Consider the following 23,495-nt stretch of genomic DNA (forward strand, 5'->3'; position numbering starts at 1 on the left):
GTTTCAAAGGCAGAGTTCAGTGATTCATCAGTTGTATACAACACACAATGCTCATTACATCATGTGCCCTCGTTAATGCCCATCATCCAGTATCCCCCTCCTTCACCCCCAACCCCCTTCCAGCAACCTTCAGTTTCCTATAGTTAAGAGTCTCTTATGGTTTGTCTCCCTCTCTGATTTCATCTTATTTTATTTTCCCCTCCCTTCCCCTGTGTTCATCTGTTCTATTTCTTAAATTCCACATATGAGTGAAATCATATAATAATTGTCTTTCTCTGATTAATTTTAATGAGCATAATATCCTCCACTTCCATCCACGTTGTTGCATATGACAAGATTTTTTGACGGCTGAGTAATAGTCCTATATGTGTGCATGTGTATGTGTGTGTATATACACATACATATCTTACATCTTCTTTATCCATTCATCTGTTGATCGACATCTGAGCTCTTTCCATAGATTGGCTATTGTGGACATTGCTGCTGTAAACCTTGGGGTGCAAGTGCCCCTTCGAATCGCTACATTTTTATCCTTTGGATAAATACCTAGTAGTACAATTGCTGGGTCATAGGTAACTCTATTTTTAACTTTTTGAGGAACCTCTATACTATTTTCCAGAGTGGCTGTACCAGCTACATTTCCATCAACATTGTAAGAGGGCTCCCCTTTCTCCTCATCCTCACCAACATTTGTTGTTTCCTGACTTGTTAATTTTAGCCATTCTCACTGGTGTGAAGTGATATCTCATTGTGGTTTTGATTTGTATTTCCCTGATGCTGACTGATTTTGAGCATTTTTTTATGTGTCTATATGTCTTCTTTGGAGAAATGTCTTTTCATGTCTTCCACCCATTTCTGGACTGGAATATTTGTTTTCTGAGGGTTGAGTTTGATAAGTTCTTTATAGATTTTGGATGCTAGCCCTTTATCTGGTAAGACATTTGCAATATCTTCTTTCATTCTGTAGGTTGTTTGATTTTGTTGACTGTTTCCTTTGCTGTGCAAAAGCTTTTTATCTTGATGAAGTCCCAATAGTTCATTTTGGCTTTTGTATCCCTTGCTTCTGGAGACATATCTAGCAAGAAGTTTCTGTAGCTGAGATCGAAGAGGTTGCTCCCTGTGTTCTTCTCTAGGATTTTCATGGATTACTGTCTCACATTTAGGTCTTTCATTCATTTTGAGTTTATTTTTGTGTTTGGTGTGAGAAGATGGTCCAGTTTTATTTTTTTGCATGTGGCTGTCCAATTTTTCCAGCACCATTTGTTGAAGAGACTCTCTTTTTCAAACCATTGGATATTCTCTCATGCTTTGTTAAAGATTATTTGACCATAAAGTTGAGAGTCCGTTTCTGGGTTCTCTATTCTGTTCCATTGATCTACATATTTTTGTGCCGGTAGCATACTGTCTCGATGATCACAGCTTTGTAATATAGCTTGAAGTCAGGCATTGTGAAACCCCCAGCTTTGGTTTTCTTTTTCAATATTCCTTTGGCTTTTCAGGGTCTTTTCTGGTTCCATACAAATTTTAGGATTATTTGTTCCAGCTCTGTGAAAAATGTTGATGGTATTTTGACAAGGATTGCATTGAATGTGTAGATTGCTCTGGGTAGCATAGACATTTTAAGAATATTTGTTCTTCTAATCCATGAGTGTGGAATGTTTCCCCATTTCTTTTTTTTTTTATTTTTATTTATTTATGATAGTCACAGAGAGAGAGAGAGAGAGAGAGAAAGAGAGAGAGGCAGAGACATAGGCAGAGGGAGAAGCAGCCTCCATGCACCGGGAGCCCGATGTGGGATTCGATCCTGGGTCTCCAGGATCGCGCCCTGGGCCAAAGGCAGGCGCTAAACCGCTGCGCTACCCAGGGGTCTCTGTTTTCCCATTTCTTTGTGTCTTTCTCAATTTCTTTCATGAATGTTCTATAGTTTTCAGAGTACAGATCCTTTACCCCTTTGGTTCAGTTTATTCCTAGGTATCTTACAATTTTGGGGACAATTGCAAACGGGATTTATTCCTTAATTTCTCTTTCTGTGGTGTTATTGTTAGTATATAGAAATGCTGATTTCTGTACATTGATTTTATATCCTGCCACTTTGCCAAATTCCTATATGAGTTTTAGCAATTTTGGAGTAGAGTCTTTTGGGTTTTCCATATAGAAAATCATGTCATCTGCAAAGAGTGAAAGTTTAACTTCTTCACTGATTTGGATGAAGAGGTAGGTATTATTGAGGGTCAACCTGGAGTGCCTACCACAACTGTGTATGTGTGTTTGAACAGCACAAAGTTAATTTAAAACAAGAAAGTAAACAATTACAAAAATGGGATCCCTGGATGGCTCAGTGGTTTAGTGCCTGCCTTTGGCCTAAGGCATGATCCTGGAGTCCCAGGATCGAGTCCCACATCGGGCTCCCTTAATGGAGCCTGCTTCCCCCTCTGCCTGTGTCTCTGTCTCTGTCTGTGTCTCTCTCATAAATAAATAAATAAATAAATAAATAAATAAAATATTTAGAAAAAAACCCCACTAGGTATAAACAAAATACCAAATTATTGTGACTAACTCACTCTCCTACAAAAAATACATACATGCACTTGTCTTAGGACATATTTGTAATCATTTGGTATTATTATTATTATTATTATATTTTAAAGTTTTGTTGACTTAGGTAACCTCTGCATCCAACATGGGGCTTGAACTCAAAACACTGAGATCAAGAGTCACACAATCCACCAACTGGGCCAGCCAGGTGCTCTATGATTTGGTATTATTATTTAAACATTCTTAAATTTTTTTTTTAATTTAAATTCAATCAGCCAACAAAAATTATTTCTTTAAAAAAGATTTTATTTATTTATTCATGGGAGACAGAGAGAGAGGTAGAGACACAGGCAGAGGGAGAAGCAGGCTCTATGCAGGGATCCTAATGTGGGACTCGATCCCGGGACCAGGGGATCACACCTCAAGCCATAGGCATGTGCTCAACCACTGAGCCATCCAGGCATCCCAAAAATTCTTTTTTTAATAAAAATTTCTTCTTTCCATTCAATCTATATAGTAGGTGAAAATTCATATTTTAATTTTTTTACTCTTCAGGTTGAGTATTTTTTTAGGTTGAGTATTTAAAAAATATTCATTAAGCACTTTTATTCTTTTTGTAAGTTATTTATGTCCTTTACCTAATACTTTCACATATTAAGATGTCACTTTCAAAAATTTGTGTGAATTCCTTATATGATAACGGTATGACTCTGTTAAAAAAGGAAATATAGAGGTAGCCATGTCGGTAGTAGGTAGCTGTTGAGACCCTGCAATCCTTAGTGGTAGAGCTGCCAGCAGAGGCAGGACCTCAAAATGGATGTCTGAGTATTGTATCTGGGGAGGAACTGGGCTTTAAGGACTAAGAACCCTCTTTTGCCAAACTTTTTTTTTTTTAAGATTTTATTTATTTATTCATGAGAGATACAGAAAGAGAGGCAGAGACATAAGCAGAGGCAGAAGCAGGCTTCATGTGGGGAGCCTGATGCAGATTTGATCCCAGGATCCTGGGATCACAACCTAAGCCAAAGTTAGATGCTCAACCACTGAGCCACCCAGGTGCCCCGCCTATTACCAAACTTGAGTCAAGTTTCTAAGTCTCTTTTTTCCCAAGATTTTATTTATTTTATTATCTATTTTCAAGAGAAAGAGAGAGCATGAGCAGCAGTGGGGTTGGGGGAGTAGCAGAGGATGAGGAAGAGAGAGGGGGAAGGAATTTCAAACAGACTCCATGCCGAGTGCAGAGCCCCACTCAGGGCTCGATCTCACAACCCTGAGATCATGACCTGAGCTGAAACCAAGAGTGAGATGCTCAACCAACTAAGCCACCCAGATGTCCCTCCTGAGTCTTCTTTTTGATAAGCCCTGACCTTAGGTTCTGTCCTTGACCTGTTAAGTCCAGTTTTAGTAAGAATGCTGCTAAGTAACAAAAAAAAAAAAAAAAAAAGAATGCTGCTAAGTGAGTTGAGCAAGAATTCCCCTGGTCATGGTGGCCTGCCTTTGGCAAGAATACCGCTAGCCTTGATGTTTCGACTGGTGATTTTCCACTGACTCCACACTGCTACATTAGTTATGAATCCCCTCTGGTCCTCATTGTACTTAGAGTTGGGTCCCATCTCTCTCTTCAACTACAAAATCTCCATTGCAAGTGATCCCTCTTGAATGAAGCTTTCCTTCCAGTCTTTCACAAGTGCTGTGAAAACTTTTTCAACACCTCAGTGAAGATGTCTACATCTCATGTGGGGCTAGGATCAGGCGCTGGTGGGCTTCAAGGCTCCATTCTGTGTGATTGCACGAGGTGCCTGTCAATACTCTCCACGATGGCCACTGGTGAGAGGCTGGTTCTGTTTCTGGCACCAGGTTTTACACTTGGATTCAGAGTCATCCCTGAAAGCCAGAGGAGCCTCAGTGATATAGATTGGATTTTTTTTCTAGCCTGGCAGGATCAGGCCAATTTAATTAGATTTTTAAAAATGAAAATGGATGCTTTGTATATATATATGAATTTGAGTTCCTAGAGGCACATCTATATTCTTTTGTAAAAAAAAATCTATCAACTTTAAAGAAAGCTATGGAGATAATTTATGACCTCTTCTCATTCCCTTTCTCTTGGCCAAGAGAATTAATTTGTACCATAATTGAACACTCTAATGTAAAAAGTAGCCTTATTATGTTATTTTTAAAAAATAATATAAAATCTGACTCAGCTCTCTTCCTCAAGGAGTTAGGGAAAAATTCTATGTCAATTAGGTTTGGTTTTTCTTTTCCACTCCCTCCTTCCCTGTCCATTGCTAGAGTCACATAGAACTAACTCCCAAGTTTATCCAATCCTGGAATCTCAGGGAAGGGCTCTGGACTTCAGGCTGGTATGGTTACTATGGGAGGCTTGATGTTCAAGCCTCAGTGGTTCCACTGCTCATAGCCTTGATGGCTATGGCTTAGAGCTTAGGCCCCAGCCTGTGATTCACACAACCAACCCATCAGATATCCTGTCACTCCCAGATCTGGGAGGGAGTCAAACATAGGCCCCATGGTGAGCAGAACCAGACACCTCTCCATCCTTCAAGAGTAGGGAAATCCCACTTGCTGCCTTCTTCCTCAACTTTTTAAATCAACATCCTGACCCACCCTCATAATTTCAGTCTCTGTCTTCAAGAGCCTAGAGTTTCCAAAACAAAGGTGTCTTTCAGTCCTCCAATGGGGGGAAGAGCTGGGCAGTACTCTTAAACCTACAAAGAGAAAAGGGCCTGTGTCATACATGGTGGTGAAGCAGCTGGCGAGCAAGAAAACCAGCCCCAACTCTGAATGAGGTAATTCTGACAAATCTTAGTGCTACATACAAGGTCCTCGCAATCTGACTCCCATCCAACTTTCTGGGGACATCTCTGAGCATTTCTTTTCATGTATTTAGTACACTCACTTCCTCAAATTTCTTTATCCATCTGGCTCATCCCCTCTCATCTCTTAAGGTCATTTAAATCCTCAAGAAGGTGTTAGGCTGTGCACTGGCATCTGTAGTTCTCTTGGCCTTTCTTTTATGGTCATAAGCCAACTGCCACAGTGCCTCACACCAGTATCCCAAGCAGGAGTGTGTCAGTAAGCTGTCTTCTATCTTTGTTTCTTTTGTAGGAAGGAAAGCATTTCCAAGGACTCGTCAGCAGCCTACCTGTCATGGTTCACTGGTCAGAACTGGGTCACATGGTCAGCATGTGTTGCAAAGGAAGCTGAGGAAACCTATTCCTGGCAAAACTGAATAGGGTTGCCATAACTGTAAACCATATTGTGATTTATGCCCAGACTGAGAACACAGTTGCCCCACTCCTCCAAAACATGAGTCCCCTTAACTAGGAGAAGGAGGGAAACGACCAATAAAGTCTACCATAGAGATCTTGCTCTATTAATTACTCTTCTTCTCCACTGTGTTAGCAGGAACTACTGCTACCTATTTGCCCCTTCTCCCACAGAAGTAGAATTTTTAGGTATACATATGGTTGGCCAGAATAAGGTTTGTTTTTCCCAGCTTTCCTTGGAGCTGAGTGTGGTCATGTGACCAATTCCTAGGAATGAGTTGAAAGGGGAAGAAATGAACATACATTTTCTTAAAAGATTTTAATTTTATTTTTTAAAGTAGCCTCTACCCCCAATGTGAGTCTTAAATTTAGGGTTTGAGCCTTGAGATCAAGGGTCACACACACCATGGGCTGTGCTAGCCACACACCCCAAAAAGGGGAAGAAATGAGTATAAGCACCAGACAGTAAAGAGAAAGTCATGTTTTCCCTTCCCGTCTTCCCAGTGGTTGGAACATTGATGTGGTTGGGAGTCATCTTGGACTCACTGGTCAAGGACATAGTGGAGCATAAAGAGAAGGAGCCTAGGCCTCTGAAGATTTCACAGAGTAGAGCTACCACCCCAGCTTAGGCTTTTCCATGAGAGAAAAACTGTAAGACTCTCATGTTTAAAGCAATGTTATTTTGCAGGCACACTTCTTTCCTAATAAATACAACTGCCTCCAATCCTCTGCCTGAAAGCATACTATGATCTCTCCCACCCTTGACCCTGTTTCTAATTTACATTCAGCCTTTTAGAGAAAGCAACTGATATCAACTATTACTGGATTTAAGCAGAAAAGGCATAGCTCATAGATTGTGGAGAGGCTAGAGAATTTCAGTTAGTTATCTATTGCCACAATAATGCCAAATAAACAACCACAAAACCCCAGTGGCATATTAACAATGAACAGTACTTAGTTCACAAGTCCATGGAGTTTGACTTATCTGTGGCTGGGCTGAGCTGGGCTCTCTCAGCTGAATTCGCTGAAGTGTCTGAGGTCAATTGTTGGTTAGCTAGACAGTTCTGTTGATTTTGGCCAAGTTCATTCACATGTCTGAAGCTCATCCAATTGTTGGCTGGTCTAGGATGGACTCAGCTGGGACAACTCAGGGAGACTTGGCTTAGTGCCACTTGTCTCTCATCATCCAACAGGCTGGCCTAGATCTATCCTAATGGTAATGGTGAGGACAGCAGTGACAGTGCTATAGAATGAGTGTTGATAGCTCCCCAAAATTCATGGATTGAAGACTTAATGCCCAAGGTGGTGGTATTAGAAGAGGAAGTCTTGGGGCACTGAGTGGCTCAGTTGGTTAAGCATCTGTCTTTAGCTTGGGTCGTGATACCAAGGTCCTGGAATCAAGCCCCAAGGCAGTCTCCCTGCTTAGCGGGGAGTCTGCTTCTCCCTCTCCCTTTGCCTCTCCCACCAATTGTGCTCTCTCTCTCTCTCTCTCTCTCTCTCGCTCACTCTCTCTCTCTCTCAAATAAATAAAGTATTTTTTTAAAAAGCAATTTTTTTTAAAAAAGAAAGGGGCCTTGGGAAGTGATTAGGGTGAAGCCCTCATGAAGAAATTGGTGCCTTTATAAAAGAGGTCCCTGAAAGATCCTTGCTTCTTTCACCTCATAAGGACACAGCAAGAAGCAGAGTGGTTGCAACCTAAAGAGGCCTCTCACCAGAATCTGACCATGTTGGCACCTTGCTCTTGGACTTCCAGCCCCCAGAACTGTGAGAAGTAAATTTTTTTTGTCTATAAGCACCCCTGTCTGTGGCATTTTGTTATAGCCACCCAACAGGCTGAGACAGAGAGCAAGCACAAGTGCTTCTCAAGTCTCTGCTTGTGTAATGTTTGTTAACATCCATTGACCAAAGAAAGCAGCAAGAGTGAGTCCAAAGACTCAGAATGGGAAGGTCCAACAAGACAACATGGATACAGGGAGAGGCAAAGAATTGAGGCCACTAGTGTAATCAAGCTATCACCCCACATTCAGAGGCCTTGCTCATGGGTGGTAGCCAACATCATACCACAGAGCCAGAATACTACAGCTACTGCCACTGATGAGCATTTGATGCTCTAGTTACACTGAGAGACCTCATGGTACCGATCTTGAGTGCTGCCACTGCCGCCTTCATGGCTGCTCCCCCAAACTGGGTGTTGCTGACACAACTGGCACAACTTGCCTAGCAAGAGAATGGATTCTTTTCTGCTAGTGTTTCTTTCTTTTTTAAGATTTTATTTATTTATTCATGAGAGACACACACAGAGAGGCAGAGACACAGGCAGAAGAAGCAGGCTCCCTGTGGGGATCCCGATGTGGGACTCGATCCCAGGACCCCAGGATCATGACCTGAGCCAAAGGCAGATGCTCAACCACTGTGCCACCCAGGCACCCCTCTGCTAGTGTTTCTTTATACCATGAGAGTTTCCTCATTCAAAGTCTAGGCTGGGCAGATTTTATTAGCAGAGCCTATGACACACGCACGTGACTTAATTCACGAGGAAGGATGGGAAAGTGAGTAACTGGTATTTTGAGCTCCTCACAACAGAACAACCACCAAAACCACACCAGCCTTTCATTCCCTTCACAGCTAAACTTCCTTTTTAAAAAAAAAAAAAAAAAAGATTTATTTATTTCATTTTATTTTAGAGAGAGAGCATGAGTGGGATGAGGGGCAAAGGGAGAAGCAGACTCCTCACTAAGCAGGGAGCCTGCCACGGGGCTCGATCCTGGGATCCCAGGATCATGACCTGAGTTAAAGGCAGACACTCAACTGACTGAGCCACTCAGGCACCTCAGGAGAGCGAAAAATCTCAAGCAGACTCTCTGTTGAGTGGGGAGCCTGACTTGGGACTTGATCCCCAAACCCTGAGACCATGACCTGAATTGAAATCAAGACTCAGCCGCTTAACTGAGCATGCCACCAGGCGTCCCAAACACATAGGATATGTGATAGCTAAACTTCTTGAAAGAGCACACCTGGCTCACTTTTCTCATCTACTTCTCTTCCATTTCACTTTTGTAGTAATCAATGATTACCACACTAATGATGAAAAATCCAGTGATTTACAAGCACAGCACCTATTTTTCTCCCTCATGCTTCAGGCTGGATGTTGGTCGGGTTTAGTTCCAGGTTTCAGTTTGGGTTTTGTTTGCTACACATGGCTCATTTCTTTCTTGGACCAGCAGCTCCCAGGGGTATATTAGGGTGGTGAATGGTAGGAACGCAGCAGGGTAAACAGAAGTATGTGATGCCTCTTAAGGCACACTGTCATTTTTGCTCATGTTCTATTGGCTAGAATAAGTCTAGCAGGGAGCTATACTCCACCCACTCTCATGCACAGCAAGGTCACATAGCTAGAGGGAGTAAGTAACCGAGAACAATAGTCTGGTTTACCCCACCTGCCCCAGGTGAGCCATCTGGGTCCATCATAACTCTACAATTGTCCAATCACTTAGTTTTCAGAGGGTGGGGGAGAAGGCAGGTACCTGGCCTTCTAGGGCATGGTTAGTAGTTTGGATTTCATTCTAAATGTAATGAAAGCCATTTAATGGTTGGATCGGTGACTTAGTGTCCTATCTACAACACAGATCTGGTCATGTCATGCCCCTACTTGAACTTTCAGTGAATGTCTCATTGTCTACAGGAAAAGGTACCACAACTCTCATATGGTATTAGAAGTCCACCATCACTTTGCACTCTTTGTTATTACCAGGTAGTACTACTTAGGTTTCATTTCAGTTTGGACTCTCCCAGGAGCGATCCTGAGACAAGGACTTGAGAGCAAGTAGTTTATTTGGGAGATGACGGAAACACCAATAGAGAAGTGGCAGAAAGTGAAACAGGGAAGGAAGGCAGCCCATAAAGGATAAACTTTTAAGCCAGCTGCCACAGTGAATAATAGAGGCTTACTCCTGTTGAGAAACTGGGAAACCCATGCCTCAGAATTATCCCATCTGAGGGATGAAGGCCGGGGAATTTACACACAAACTCCTGAGTCATTGGTTGAGGGCTACTCCCAGGAGGGGTTAACTCCTAGCTACTAAAACTAAATACTACCCCTGAATATGGGCAGTATGGTGTGCTTGTTTATTTAAAAACTTTTTAAAAATATTTTATTTATTTGAGGGAGTGACAGTGATCATGAAAGAGAGCTTGAGTAGAGAGGAGAAGGAGTCTCCCTGTTGAGCGGGGAGCCCAATGCGGGGCTCGATCCCAGGACCTTGGGATTATGACTTGACCTGAATGGCAGACGGTTAACCAACTGAGACACCAGCCCCTCATTTTTTTTTTAAGATTTTATTTATTTGACAGAGAGGGGGGCGGGACACAAGCAGGGAGAGCGTCAGGCAGAGGGAGAGGGAGAAGCAGGTTTCCGGCTGAGCAGGAAGCCTCATGCAAGGCTTGATCTCAGGACCCCAAGATCATGACCTAAAAGCTGAAGGCATGGGATCCCTGGGTGGTGCAGCGGTTTGGCGCCTGCCTTTGGCCCAGGGCGCGATCCTGGAGACCCTGGATTGAATCCCACGTCAGGCTCCCGGTGCATGGAGCCTGCTTCTCCCTCTGCCTATGTTTCTGCCTCTCTCTCTTTCTCTTTGTGTGACTATCATAAATAAATAAAAATTAAAAAAAAATTTTTTTAAATAAATAAATAAATAAACCCCTGAGTGGCTCCCATTGCTGTTGGAAAGAAGCCCTGACTCTGGCTCAGCCCATGAAGACTTCAATCCCATCCCCACCCACCTCTCTAAAAAAAAAAAAAAAAAAAAAAAAAAAAAAAAAAAAAAAAAAAAAAAGCTGAAGGCAGACACCTAACCAGATGAATCACACAGGCATCCCTGGGCAGTATGATTTTTTTTTTTTTTTTTTTTTACAGTTTTTGGGAGCTGAAAGAAGAGACTTTGGGCAAAGAGAGCATACAGAGAGGTTAAGGGATATGGATAAGGCACTGATAGTATCTCCTATGTGGATTCTCAAATGCAACTTCTCTTGTAGACTCCCATAGTTCCATAAATGTCTCATCCTTCTGGCTAGGATGCTTTTCCCTCCCTCTCTACCTGCTAAACTCCTACTCATTGTTCAAGACCTTTCTCAGCTTCCTAAACAGAGAGGACCACATCCCACTCTGTTTTCTTAGGACATAGTACACAACTCTTATTTTTTTTTAAGATTTTTATTTATTTATTCATGAGAGACACACACAGAGAGAGGCAGAGACACAGGCAGAGGGAGAAGCAAGCTCCATGCAGGGAGCCCGACGTGGGACTCAATCCTGGGACTCCAGGATCACGCCCTGGGCTGAAGGCGGCACTAAACCGCTGAGCCACCCGGGCTGCCCCACAACTCTTATTTTTATCACTTAGTACACTGCTTTACTTAGGAGCCTGACTCTCCTACTCGATAACACATTTGGTAAGGGCAGGAGCTGTATTTCACAGCTCTTAATATAGTTTGATGCCTGGAATATAGTAGGTCCTCAATAAAAGCTAGTTGGATGGAGGGGTTAATTTCGATCTACAGAAAGGCTGGCAAGGATCTGGTGGAGTGCTACATTGCACTGTGGTCAACCTGAGGTTAAATAATAACAGTTTTTAAGCTCCTTTATCATCTCCATGACATTACCCTTCTTTCATTCATCTAGCATCCTCCTCTTCTCTCTCTCTATCCTGATATCAAAATCTGCTCTTTGATACTTCTTTTACATCAAAGGAGGAAAAAACCAAGAGATAGGACACCTGAGTTCTTGTTCTTCTTTGGCAATGACTGATTTGGAGGTCCTTGGGCAAGTTTCTTCTTCTGAACTTCAGACTCCTCATTTGTAAAGTGATCTTGAATGCCACTTATTAAGGGGCTCTGTCAGAATATGTCTAGAAGGATGACACACAAGGAACTGGCAACAGTGGCTGCTGCTGGGAAGGATAAATGGGTGGCTATGGGTCAAGGACATAAGGGAGACCACCTTTCTCTTAATAGCCTGTGTTAGTTTCCTAGGACTGTTGCAACTACAGATTTGGTGGCATAAAGGACACAAATTTGATCTCTCACAGGTCTAGAGGCTGAAAGAGCAAAATTAAAGGGTTAACAGGGCCACATTCCCTCTGAAGGTTTCAGGAGGAATCCTTCTTTGCCTCTTCTGGGTTCTGGCATCACTCCAATCTCTGCCACCATAGTCATGTCACTTCCTCTTCTGTCCGTGTCTTCTCTTTTGTAAGGACATTTGTCATGGGGTTTGGGACATCACCCAGAGAAGGATGATCTCATCTCAAAATTCCTAACTTTATTATTTTCACAAAGACACTTTTTTCCAAATAAGATAACATTCACAGTTTTCAGGGATTTGGATGTGGACATATCTTTTGGGAGGCCACCATTCAACATACTTATTTGCATGTTTTGAATTGGTATCATGTACAACTTGAAGAAGGAGAGAAAGAGGAAGAAAGGAGAAAAGTAAGGACTCCATTGATAGAATCATAGGAGATTTTTTTCCTAGGATCCCTAATAGTTCAAACGAAGGTAGTCCACTCTCATTATTGATCACAAGCCCAATAACTTCCATGTCCATGAATTTTTTCCAGAAAATCCCTATCATTTCAATCAGCAAAACATTTGCTTTCTTTTTTTAAAAAAATAATTTACTTATTTATTCATGAGAGACAGACAGAGAGAGAGAGAGAGAGAGAGAGAGAGGCAGAGACACAGGCAGAGGGAGAAGCAGGCTCTACACAGGAAGCCCAACGTGGGACTCGATCCTGGGTCTCCAGGATCAGGCCCTGGGCCGAAGGCAGTGCTAAACTGTTGAGCCACCCGGGCTGCCCAACATTTGCTTTCAATACAAATTTTGACACAAGAGAGTGGGGAGAAAAAGGAAAGAAAGAGAAAAGATTTGTATGTGACTGAACAGATATTAAGATTTCTATTTTTCTGCCTCCTGTTCAACCCAATTTGGAAGGATCTGGCTTTAATCCATCTTTCTCCCCCCAGTTTTTATTTACTGTTGAAACCACATTATAAGAAATGATAATGGAACTCTTATCCTACGCAAGTAAAAGTATAAAGTAGCACAACACTTTGAAATGCAATTGAATACTATTTTGCAAAATTGAACACATGCACACTCTCCAGACCAGCAATTCCACTCCTACACTGATATCCTAGAGAAACCCTCCCACTTGTTCACTTATTAGGAGACATGGAGAAGAGTTCATGGCACCAGAGTTCACAGTAACACAAAACGTGAAGCAATCGAACGCTAATCAGTAGTAACACAGATAAACTGTGTTGTTTATAAAATGGAATGTAATACAGCAGTGAAAATGAGAGAACTATAGCTATACTCCTCAACATGATCTATAGCTAAGTCTCAAAACCCTACTGCTATCTAATAGCAGCAAGCAACAGAAGAATAGATACAATACATTATTTAAGGTTACAAACATAAGTGGAAAAGTATAAAGGAAACAAGAGGACAATACAAAATTCTTTTTTAAAATGGTTTATTTTGGAGAGAGAGCATACACACTGTGCAAGCAAGGGGAGAGGCAGAGGAGAGGGAGAGGGAGAAATGCAGGCTCCCCACTGAGCACAGAGCCTGAGTAGAGGGTTGATCTCATGACCCTGAGATTATGACTGGAACCAAAATCAAGAGTCAGATGCCCCAACTGAGCCTCCCAGGTCGCCTGAGGACAATACAAAATTCTGTATAGTGGTTGTACCTGGCGTGAGGGGAGTGCCTATAGGAGGGGACTGCCACCCTCCCCCACCAAATGCAAGAGGCTTTTAAGGTATTGGTGATGTCCTATTGGATGGTGTAAGGAGTGGATGCATGAGTACAAATGTTATTATTCATTGAACTGTACATATTAATTTTATACATTCTCTTCTGTATATGCTATATTTAACATCCCATAAGAAAGACCTGCTAGAGGTGAGGATGTGGAGCAAGGAAAACTCTGCACATTGCTCTAGGTCAAATATAAATTGGAAAAACCATTTTGGAGAGAATTTTGCAATATATAGTAAGGTGGAAGTTATACATATTCGGTGATCTAGCAGTGCCTTTCCTAGGTATTCCCTAGGTACTTTAAGCAATGGTTTCACACTTTCTGACAAGAACCTGTCATTAAGAAATATATTTGACATTACATTCAAGCATGCACATACGCACACAAACACAGGTTTGTATAAGTGTGTACAAAGTTGAAACAAAAATTTCACAAAACACCACCTATCCTTATCACATGCAATACACTTTAATCTTTTCTAATCCACTCTATTCTTTTTCAAAATTGAGATACAACTGACATATAACGTTGTGTAAGTTTAAGGTATAAATGTTCCTGTGCATTCTACTTCATTAAAGGTCCCAACCTTTAAATTCATTTTAACTCACTACCAGTTCACAGATGAATTTGAAAAATACTGCACTAGAGAGAATTTCGTACATGGTAATACGTAAAAGAATGTTAATTGAGTGCTGTTCAGAATTTTAAAAAAAGAATTGGAGACAACATTTGAGGAATATTCACAGGGTGGAACACAATATTGCAGCTCAGATAAATAAACTGGAGCTCCATTTTATCAACAGAATACTGAGGGGGAAAAAGCTAGTGGCTAAAGCTTATGCACAATGTAGTGCTATTTATAAAGTTTCAAAATGTGAAAAACATGTATATGGATACCCATATATACAGTAAAAATTTGCAACGTGCATAGAAAGCTGAACACAGAACTCAGAATTGTGGTTTCTGCTGGAGAAAGGAAGGGCAACAGGATGAAGGAAAGACAAAAAAGGGGACTTAAATTTTATTGTAAAGTTTTTTTTTTTGGTCTCTTAAACCTTATCCTTATATGTTATTTATTATTTATTCTTTTTTTTTTAATTTATCTATTTATCCTAGAGAGAGAGAGAGAGGGAGAGAGAGAAAGAAGAGGGGAAAGGCAGAGGGGGAGAAACCCAAACATATTCCCTGCCGAGTGCAGGGCCCTGCATGGAGCTGGAGTCAGGGCTCCACAGGGGCTCAATCCCACAACCCTGAGACCATGACCTGAGCTGAAATCACGAGTCCAGTGTTCAACTGACTGAGCCACCCAGACATTCCTATTCTTTATTTTTTATTACAGGGTTTGGCAGACTTATGAGCCAAATCTGGCATGCTTTTTTTGTATGGCTTCTGAGCTAAGAAGGGTTTTTACATTTTTAAATTGTTGGGGAAAAAACTGAAAGAATAATATTTCATGTTGTGAAAATTACATAACATTCAGATTTTTGTGACACAAATAAAGTTTTGTGGGAACACCATCTACACTATTTTATTTTCATATTGTCTGTGGCTGTTTTCATGCTACAGGGCAGAGTTGAGAAGTTGCAACAGATATTGTACGGCCAGAAAGGCTGAAAATATTTACAGTCTTTCTCTTTAGAGAAAAACTTTACTTACCCCTACTTAAGTATCCGACATATATATATATATCTTTCTTTCTTTCTTTCTTTCTTTCTTTCTTTCTTTCTTTCTTTCTTTCTTTCTTTCTCTTTCTCTCGTCTTTTTTGCTTATCCCTTTGCCTTCTCTAATGTAACTAATATAATATTTCACTCTTTCTAGAGGTTGTTTAGGTACCAAGAAAGCTCTGTTGCTTTTAGATCCCAGATTGACCTCACCATCCCTTTGGTAACCCAACACAACATTCTGTGGTGCATTGTGAGGGCTGCTTTTTTTTTTTTTTTTTTTTTTTTTTAAGATTTTTATTTATTTGAGAGAGAAAGAGAATGGGTAGAGGGGAGGGGCAGAGGGAGAGGGACATGCAGACTTCCTGATGAGCAGGGAACCCGACATAGTGCTCAATCCTGTGACCCCAGAATCATGACCTGAGCCAAAAGCAGACACTTAACCAACTGAATCACCCAGGCACCCTCGAGGGCTGCTTCTTGCTCACCTGTCTTAACCCTGCTTCTCATCACAGTGTCTACTCCACTCCTTTGCTGAGGTTAAAGTCTGCCAGTGATCTCTTTGTAACTAAGTCCAAATGATTTTTATCTTCCCCAATCGGGCTCCTTTCTACTGTTCTTCAAGCGTCTCTCTCTCTCCCTCTCTCCCTCTCTCTTTTCCTTGCACGTCTCTACTCAGAGCTTATCTCTTCCACAGAACTTTCTCTAAGGATTGGGATACACCCACCTTTTTTCAATCCACATGCAACCCACACTTGGCTCATTCTCTAACTCTACTTTGCCCCTAATTGAGTTGTTTTACTCTCCTTTGAATGAAGATGAAGTTAAGGAGGGAAAAGCTAAAAGCTTGCAGGCAAATAACATTGAGATTCTTCTATCTACACTTTCAAAATAATCAAACCCAGCTGGCTCACTCAGTAGAGCATGAGACTCTAGATCTCCGGATCATGAGGTCCAGCCCCACATTGGGTGTAGAGATTACTTCTAAAAAATGAATAAAAAAATCAAATCCTTGGAATAAATTCAAGGGTCACAGGCCATATTGTGCTAGAAACAGATCTACAGAGTGAGGTCCACGAATCAGCAACATCAGTGTCACGTGGGGGCTTATATAAAATGCAGAATTGTAGACTCTAGCCCAGACTTACTGAATCAGAATCTAGGCTTTTAACGTAATCACATGTACACTAAAGTATAAGACTGGTCTAGTGAGCTAGCAAGTATCTGCACTAAGAGCCTCCATTAAAAGTGCTCCAGGGAAGGACACCTGGGTGTCTCAGTGGTTGAGCATCTGTTTTTGGCTCAGGTTGTGATCCCGGGGTCCTGGGATGGGGTCCTGCACTGAGCTCCCTGCAGAGAACCTGCTTCTCCCTCTGCTTATGTCTCAGTCTCTCTCTCTCTCTGTGTGTGTCTCATGAATAAATGAAAAAATAAAATCTTTCTTTTTTAAAGTTCTCCAGGGACTCCTTGGGAACTTTAAACAAATGATTTTCACCTCTAGTTGGGCAAAATTTGCTGTGAAGGTGATTTAGCTCCCACAGCTATCACCCCTTTGATGGACACAGTTGATTCAATTCATCTCCTGACTAGGTGGGTGGCCTCTCTCCCTCATCATTCTAGGTACAGCTTCATTTCTCTGAAGCTGTGAAAGAGTTTGAAGAGGACTATCTTTCCCAAGATAGGAAGATTGCTCTTCAACCAAGAGCATTGGCAAGCTTATAGAATTTTTGGTAAAGTGGACACATCCTACTAGGGGTTAGAAAACATAACTTCTGTCATATTTTCCAGCAAAAAAAATGTTGATGAACAACATAAAACCAAAAGACAAGAATAATTTATACTTTTCATTCTCTTACTTAGTAAATATTATGCACTCACTATATGCCAAGAAGTATTCAAGTTGAGAAAAGCAGGGAACAAAACAAAACAAAAAATCTCTGCCTCAGTGGAGCTTACATTCTAGGGGATGGAGGCAGACAAAAAACAAGTACATAATATGTCACGTAGTGATAATGTTTTAAAGAAAAATAAAATGGAGACTGCTGTTTAAGATGAGTGGTGGGGGGGATCCCTGGGTGGCTCAGCGGTTTCGCGCCTGCCTTTGGCCCAGGGCGCGATCCTGGAGTCCCGGGATCAAGTCCCGTGTCGAGCTCCTGGCATGGAGCCTGCTTCTCCCTCTCCTCTGCCTGTGTCTCTGCCTCTCTCTCTCTCTATGTCTATCATAAATAAATAAAAATAAGTTTTCAAAAAAAAAATTAAGATGAGTGGTGGGGGCAGCGCCTGGGTGGATTAGTCAGTTGAGTGTCTTACTCTTGATTTCAGTTCAGGTCATGACCTCATGGGTCATGAGATTGAGCCCTTGCATCAGGCTCCATGCTCAGTGGGGAGTCTGCTTAAAGATCCTTTCCCTCTGCCCCTTTCTGTGCTTACACTCTCTCTTTCAAATAAATAAATAAATAAATAAATAAATAAATAAATAAAGTCTTTTAAAATAAAAAAAAAAAAGGTGAGTGGTCAGGGACAACACCCCCCATGTGAATACATTTTGGAATAGATCTGAGTGAGATGAGGGATCGAGTCATCTAGATATTTGGGGGGAGAGAATTTCAAGTGGAGGAAGTGGCTAATACAAAGATCTTGAGGTGGGAATATGCGTGGTATTTGAGAAGCAGGGAAAAGGCCAATAAATGTGGTTGGGAAGATTAAGCAAGAAAGAGAGTGGAATCAAATCATGTAGAGTCTTTGAGGAGCTTGCATTTTATACTAAGTGTGATGGAAACATGGTATTGAGCAGAGGAATGACACAATCCGATTGACATTTTAAAAGGCTTTCTATGAATGCTGTGTAGGAAATAGACTCTAAGGGGGCAAGAGTGTAAGCAAGCAGGGAGGCTGCTGTAAAGATGTGGTTGGTTTAGATTCTAGTGATGATAATGCTGGTGGTGAGAGAAGACCCAACAATCTCAACTTCCTTAATTAAAAACTATTTAAAGAGCTATCATGAGATGATTAGGGTGAATTTCTTTTCACGTTGGATGAGAACCTGGTTTAGATGCAGAAAACAAAGAGTAGGAATAATAGGGCTTCTCCAGACCGAGCAATGTTAACAGCAACCCCTGGGAATCAGCGTTATTTAACGTTTCTTAAATGATTAAGAAAAAAGAATACTTTGAGACATTTCTAGGTACACAAATTATACTCTGCTTTCCACGCAGTGAAATGTCAAATCAATAGGGAGCATCTTCTGGAACATTTCTAAAGCTATGTGAGTAGGCTGTAAAATGGCGGGTGACTTGCCACATGGACTAGTATAAGACAGCTCACATAGAGGGAGACAATTCAGATGATTCTTTGAATAATGAACTCTGAACTGCCTGCCAGTTGCCACCAAAGAAAGGGATCTAGAAGTTGCTATATATTATTTCTTCAAGATGTCAACTCTTGCAAAGCCCAAAATTCCAGCAAAAGTTCTAGCTATCCAAATTGAAGATTAAACATGAGCTTCAACAAAAACCTCAGGAAACTCCTTCTGGATGGAGCTCAGTGTACAGTGCTGGTCACTGCATTCTAAGGAAAAGAAGAGCCAAAGAAAGGCAGAGAAAACAATTAAAAGGCTAGAGGGGCTTTTGTTAGATGGATTAAACGCCCATAAAAGTGACTGAGATGATGAAAGGCTATGGAAGCTTGAAACAAATTTTTTAAAAAGATTTTATTTATTTATTTGAGAGAGAATGAGTGTGAGAAAGAGCATGGGGGGAGGTGGGAGGGGAGAAGTGGGCTCCCCACTGAGCAGGGAGCCCCAAAGAAGGTTCAACCCAGACTCCAGAATCACAACCTGAGCCCAAATCAGAAGCTTAACCCACTGGGCCACCCAGGCACCCTGGAAGCTAAAAAAAAATTAATAGAAAATAAAAACAGCCCCTTTCATACAATATCAATGTAAAATCAGGGTGCAAAAGAAGCTTGAAATGGGGGTAATGCCAATATAGAAAAAGGCCATTGGAGGGCTTATGTTCTTTTTTAGACAGGGAGTCCTTAGGTGTTCTCTAATATGTGGGAGGAGGTGTTGTAGCAGTAATTGGAAGTGGGGATGAAGGACAAGCAGTAGTTCTTTGTTGGGATCTAAACTACTCTGGACTAGGGTGTGCTCCCTGCCCCCTCCCCGTCTCCCATCCCGCCACAATCACTGTGTTCAGAGCAAAAAACACCAACAAAACAGAGTTCAAAATGCTGCATCAAACCTCATTCTGAGTCAAAGCAAGAATGAAAATAAATTCAAGGGTGATAGATTTATAATAGACTAAGGGACACTAAAGATTTTTTGGGGGGAGTGGGGGGCCTATAGCCACAATCTTTGTGATTCACGCCTTGGCGATACTCTATGTCCTCGCAGGAAATGTTCCTTGATAGTCTGAATTGGATGGATAAAATAAGAACATGCCTTAACACTGTCAGTATTTGGGTTCTCACAGTCAGAGAGTGGCAGTTAATGGTGAAACAGGGATTAAATCATTTGAATTTTACCCACAACACACAAACCTTTAATGTGATCAATTACCAGAGGAGCGGGAGACCCTTATGAACCAGCCGTTACTCACGTGTTGAACAGTTAGCAACCCTGGGCTATTGGATCTGTACTGATCGTTCTTCATAGGTTAAAAAAAAAAAATTGCATTCTAAACAGAACGGGGAAATGTGGGGAGGATAATAACCAGAGTGTCATTGATTTGGACACTGCAACCAACACATGGGTCCTTATTTTTAGGTCAAAGATTTATATGCATAAATACATATGCTCTCTCTTTCCAAAATATATTAGCCTCAGAAACCTCATCCCTCCCCTCACGCCCCCCTCACGCCCCCCGCAAAGAAAACAGTCCCTTTCTTCCTTCCCATAGGTCCCTTTCTTTACCTGCTTCTTCCACTCCTAGGGTTAGGGAACTTTCAGCCCCGCCTCCCTGCTTGTCCAAGCTCCGCCTTCCCGGTCCACCTGTGTGCCCAGTCCATGACGTCACCGTTAGGCTTCAGTGGCTTGCAGGATTCCGGCTTCCTATTGGTCTATCTGACCACGGCCTGCGCAGCCCGCCAATGGCAGCGGCGCTGGGTGGGGGGGTGCCCACATCCAAGATGGCGCCCCCAGGAGCAGGGAGCGGGTGACCGGCGGCGGGGAAGCGGCCTGGGTTGGCCCTCCGATTGCGGGGTCCTGGGGGTATCTCGCCGGATACCCCCCTGGCCCGCCTACAAGGCCTTCCCCGGCCAGAGCAATGGCCGCCGAGAACAGCAAGCAGTTTTGGAAGAGGAGCGCCAAGCTGCCGGGGAGGTAAGCCCAGGACGCCGAAAGGAAGAGGAGATTGGATCAAACCCTTCGAGATCCTGAGCCCTAAAGCCCACGGCCCTGGGGCGTCAGCGACCCCGGAGGGCTGGTCTGGGGAGCCTGGACTGGGGGAGCTGGGACTGCGTGGTGGCGGCAGGTCAGCTGTCGGGCAAAGGAGCGGGCAGCGAGCTTTGGGAATGGCTTGGGTGTGGGAGCCGACCGAGGTCTGGGGGCGGAGGGCGCTGGAGAGCCTGCCCTTAGCCGGGAGGTGGCCGGAGTCTGGGCGGGGGCCGTGGAGTTGGGTGGATGGCCACTGCCGGTCTTGGGTTTGAGGGTCATCCCCAGAGCTGCCTCTTACTTTAAATAGAACTCCTCCTTGGGGGTCTCCAGCACGCACAGGTGGTTGTTTGCTTAGGGGTGGCCCTTCCCTTGCTGCCTGGCCCACATCAGTACGTACGAATCTTTCTTTTGGATTCCCAAAAGGTTCTGGTGGGAGCTTGGGATCCTGTTGGGGGCGGGGGGGAGGGGGCGGACCGCAAAAGTGAGGAAAATTCACAAGCTCGACCTTACTTTGTTTTGAGTTGGCCTCTTCCCATTAGGAATTATTACAGAGTGACTCAAGAATCTAGCTTATTTCTTTAGCGTTTTCTATAGATTTGTTCAACCCCATGTGACCTCTCCCCTCCCCCGCCCCCCACCCGTCTGCATTGTAAAGCTCTTCTTGTGCAAATGCACAAAATTCTTCCTTTCTTCAGTTGTTTAGTTGGAAAGCAGACCTTCAAAGCTACTTGCTCCCCCCCTCCCTTTTGATGTATGTTGAGAGTTTAGCATTTGTACATCCATTAATCTGGTTTATAGTTTCAGTTTGTTTTGGCCAGAGCCCTAAGAAGTAAGTATAAGGGATGTGTATTTCAGTCGTGAAGATTTCTGCCAGCCATAGTCTACTTGGTGATGAAATTCATGTTTGGTTGTACCCCCCCCCCCCCACGCTACCTTTCTTTTCTTTTCTTTTTTTTTTTTTAATTTTATTTATTTATGATAGGCACACAGTGAGAGAGAGAGAGAGAGAGAGAGGCAGAGACACAGGCAGGGGGAGAAGCAGGCTGCATGCACCGGGAGCCCGACGTGGGACTCGATCCCGGGTCTCCAGGATCGCGCCCTGGGCCAAAGGCAGGCGCCAAACCGCTTTGCCACCCAGGGATCCCCACGCTACCTTTCTTAATTGATTCAGGTCTTTTCATTCAGGGATAATCCTTTGAATTTGTGTGTGTGTGTGTGTGTGTGTTGTTTTGTTTTGAATAGAGAGAAATTAGGGTCAGTGGTGACTATATAGCAGTCTTATTTTACTTAGGATTCTATTAGACATATAGGAATCAGCTTTTAGTAACAGTGTTAAAGTAATGCAAGGGAATGCAGAAATAGCTTCAGATTAAAGGGCTGTGGAATGATAGTGTTAATATTACTGCTGAAGACTTCTATGTTTTTAGATAGGCACCACTTCCTGCCAACTGATTCCTTTTCCTTCCTGATCTAGTGAGCTCTCTCCAGTCTCACAACTGCTGTTCTCTGGGGTTTTCCATGGTGAGATCATTAAATTTTGACATCCTAAGGTTGTAATCAGAATCAGTGGGAAAACTGTTAAATCAGGAAGCAATGTTTGAAATGTGGGACATGGCATGCATGGTCTTTCGTGCCTGATTGAGTGCTGGTTATTATTAACAATTATTTGTTTTCTATATTTCCTGTTTTGGACTATAGGTAAAGAGTCAGCTTTTTTTCAGAGCATTACTTTTGTAATCAGGAGTCTTTTTAGTTTCTTCAAGTTTCTGGCTTCCTTTTTCATTTTGAAGAGGAATATTGAGGAATAAAGGAGAGAACATTTGAGCTCAGAAAGACTTGTGTTATTATTTGGACTCTCTTGCCTGTGTGATCAGTGACAAACGATTACTCAATCTCTGAGCCTCAGTTTCCTTATCTATAAAATGGGAATAGAACTACTTCCCTTAGGGTTACTGTGGGGACTAAATTAAACATCCTATTTATAAAGAACCCAGGATACTGTTTATTTAGCACGTTATAGTTACTTGGTAAATACTAGTTATGAGGATTGCTGTTATTAGTAGAGCAAGTAAATATTTATGAGAATGTTTCTCAAATCCTTATTCCAGTACTAGGTATTTATGTTCATCATTTATCTTAAGGCATTAAAATGTTGCCACAATTCATAACAGTTTTTAGTACCTTGCTGGTTGAAGAGAACTATTGTTCAGCTGTGTCCTTTAGTGGAGAGCCCTAGCAGCTTCTGGTTACGGGAGAAAATTAAAGTTTTTTTTTTTTAGATAGAAAGTGCTTTGATTTAAGGAAAAGATTAGGGCATTTGCTCAAGAATAGAACTTTTGCATTTACACTCTGTCAATGTTCGTGAAGAAAAACTTTCTCCTGGGTGGGGAAATGACATAGATGACTGTTTCTAGGTCCATGGAAACCTAGAAGTGAAACTAGTTTTGTCTGCAGTTTGAAAGGTAAAAATTCAAAGTGATGGCAGTTACTTTCAGTTTCTTTGATCATGATCTAGCAACCTTAATGACAAAAAATAGGAACTTTATTTAATAAATTAGCCTAAGTTTAAAATGAATTAAACATCTTTTTAAAAAATAACAGCTTTATTGAGTTATGATTCACATACTATAGAAACACACCCTTTTAAAGTGTACAATTCAGGGGTATTTTGTATATTTATTTAAAGTATAGATGGTTTTGTGCAACCATCACTACTAATTTCAATACATTTTCATCACCCCAGAAAAAAACCTTGTATCCATCCCCTCACCTCAGCCCCTGGCAACCGCTAATCTTTCTATATGTATGGATTTACCT

The 23,495-nt window shown here is 42.1% G+C and overlaps 2 protein-coding genes across 2 annotated transcripts in view; one reads left to right on the forward strand and one right to left on the reverse strand.

Annotated features, from left to right (window-relative positions):
- Positions 1–20,350, reverse strand: part of TMEM217B (transmembrane protein 217B) — a 46,277-nt gene extending 25,927 nt beyond the window's left edge. Inside the window, exon 1 of the mRNA XM_025991161.2 lies at positions 20,217–20,350. The gene's annotated coding sequence lies outside the window, so the exon portion shown is untranslated. The remainder of the gene's footprint in view (positions 1–20,216) is intronic.
- A 61-nt stretch (positions 20,351–20,411) lies between these two features.
- The window catches only part of TBC1D22B (TBC1 domain family member 22B), a 75,869-nt gene continuing 72,785 nt past the window's right edge, over positions 20,412–23,495 (forward strand). The window contains exon 1 of the mRNA XM_025990845.2: positions 20,412–20,624. Within this exon, the coding sequence (XP_025846630.1) occupies positions 20,569–20,624 (56 nt within the window). The 5' untranslated portion in view covers positions 20,412–20,568. The remainder of the gene's footprint in view (positions 20,625–23,495) is intronic.

The sequence above is a fragment of the Vulpes vulpes genome, chromosome 1 (genome assembly GCF_048418805.1).
Source record: "Vulpes vulpes isolate BD-2025 chromosome 1, VulVul3, whole genome shotgun sequence".
Lineage (NCBI taxonomy): Eukaryota > Metazoa > Chordata > Mammalia > Carnivora > Canidae > Vulpes > Vulpes vulpes.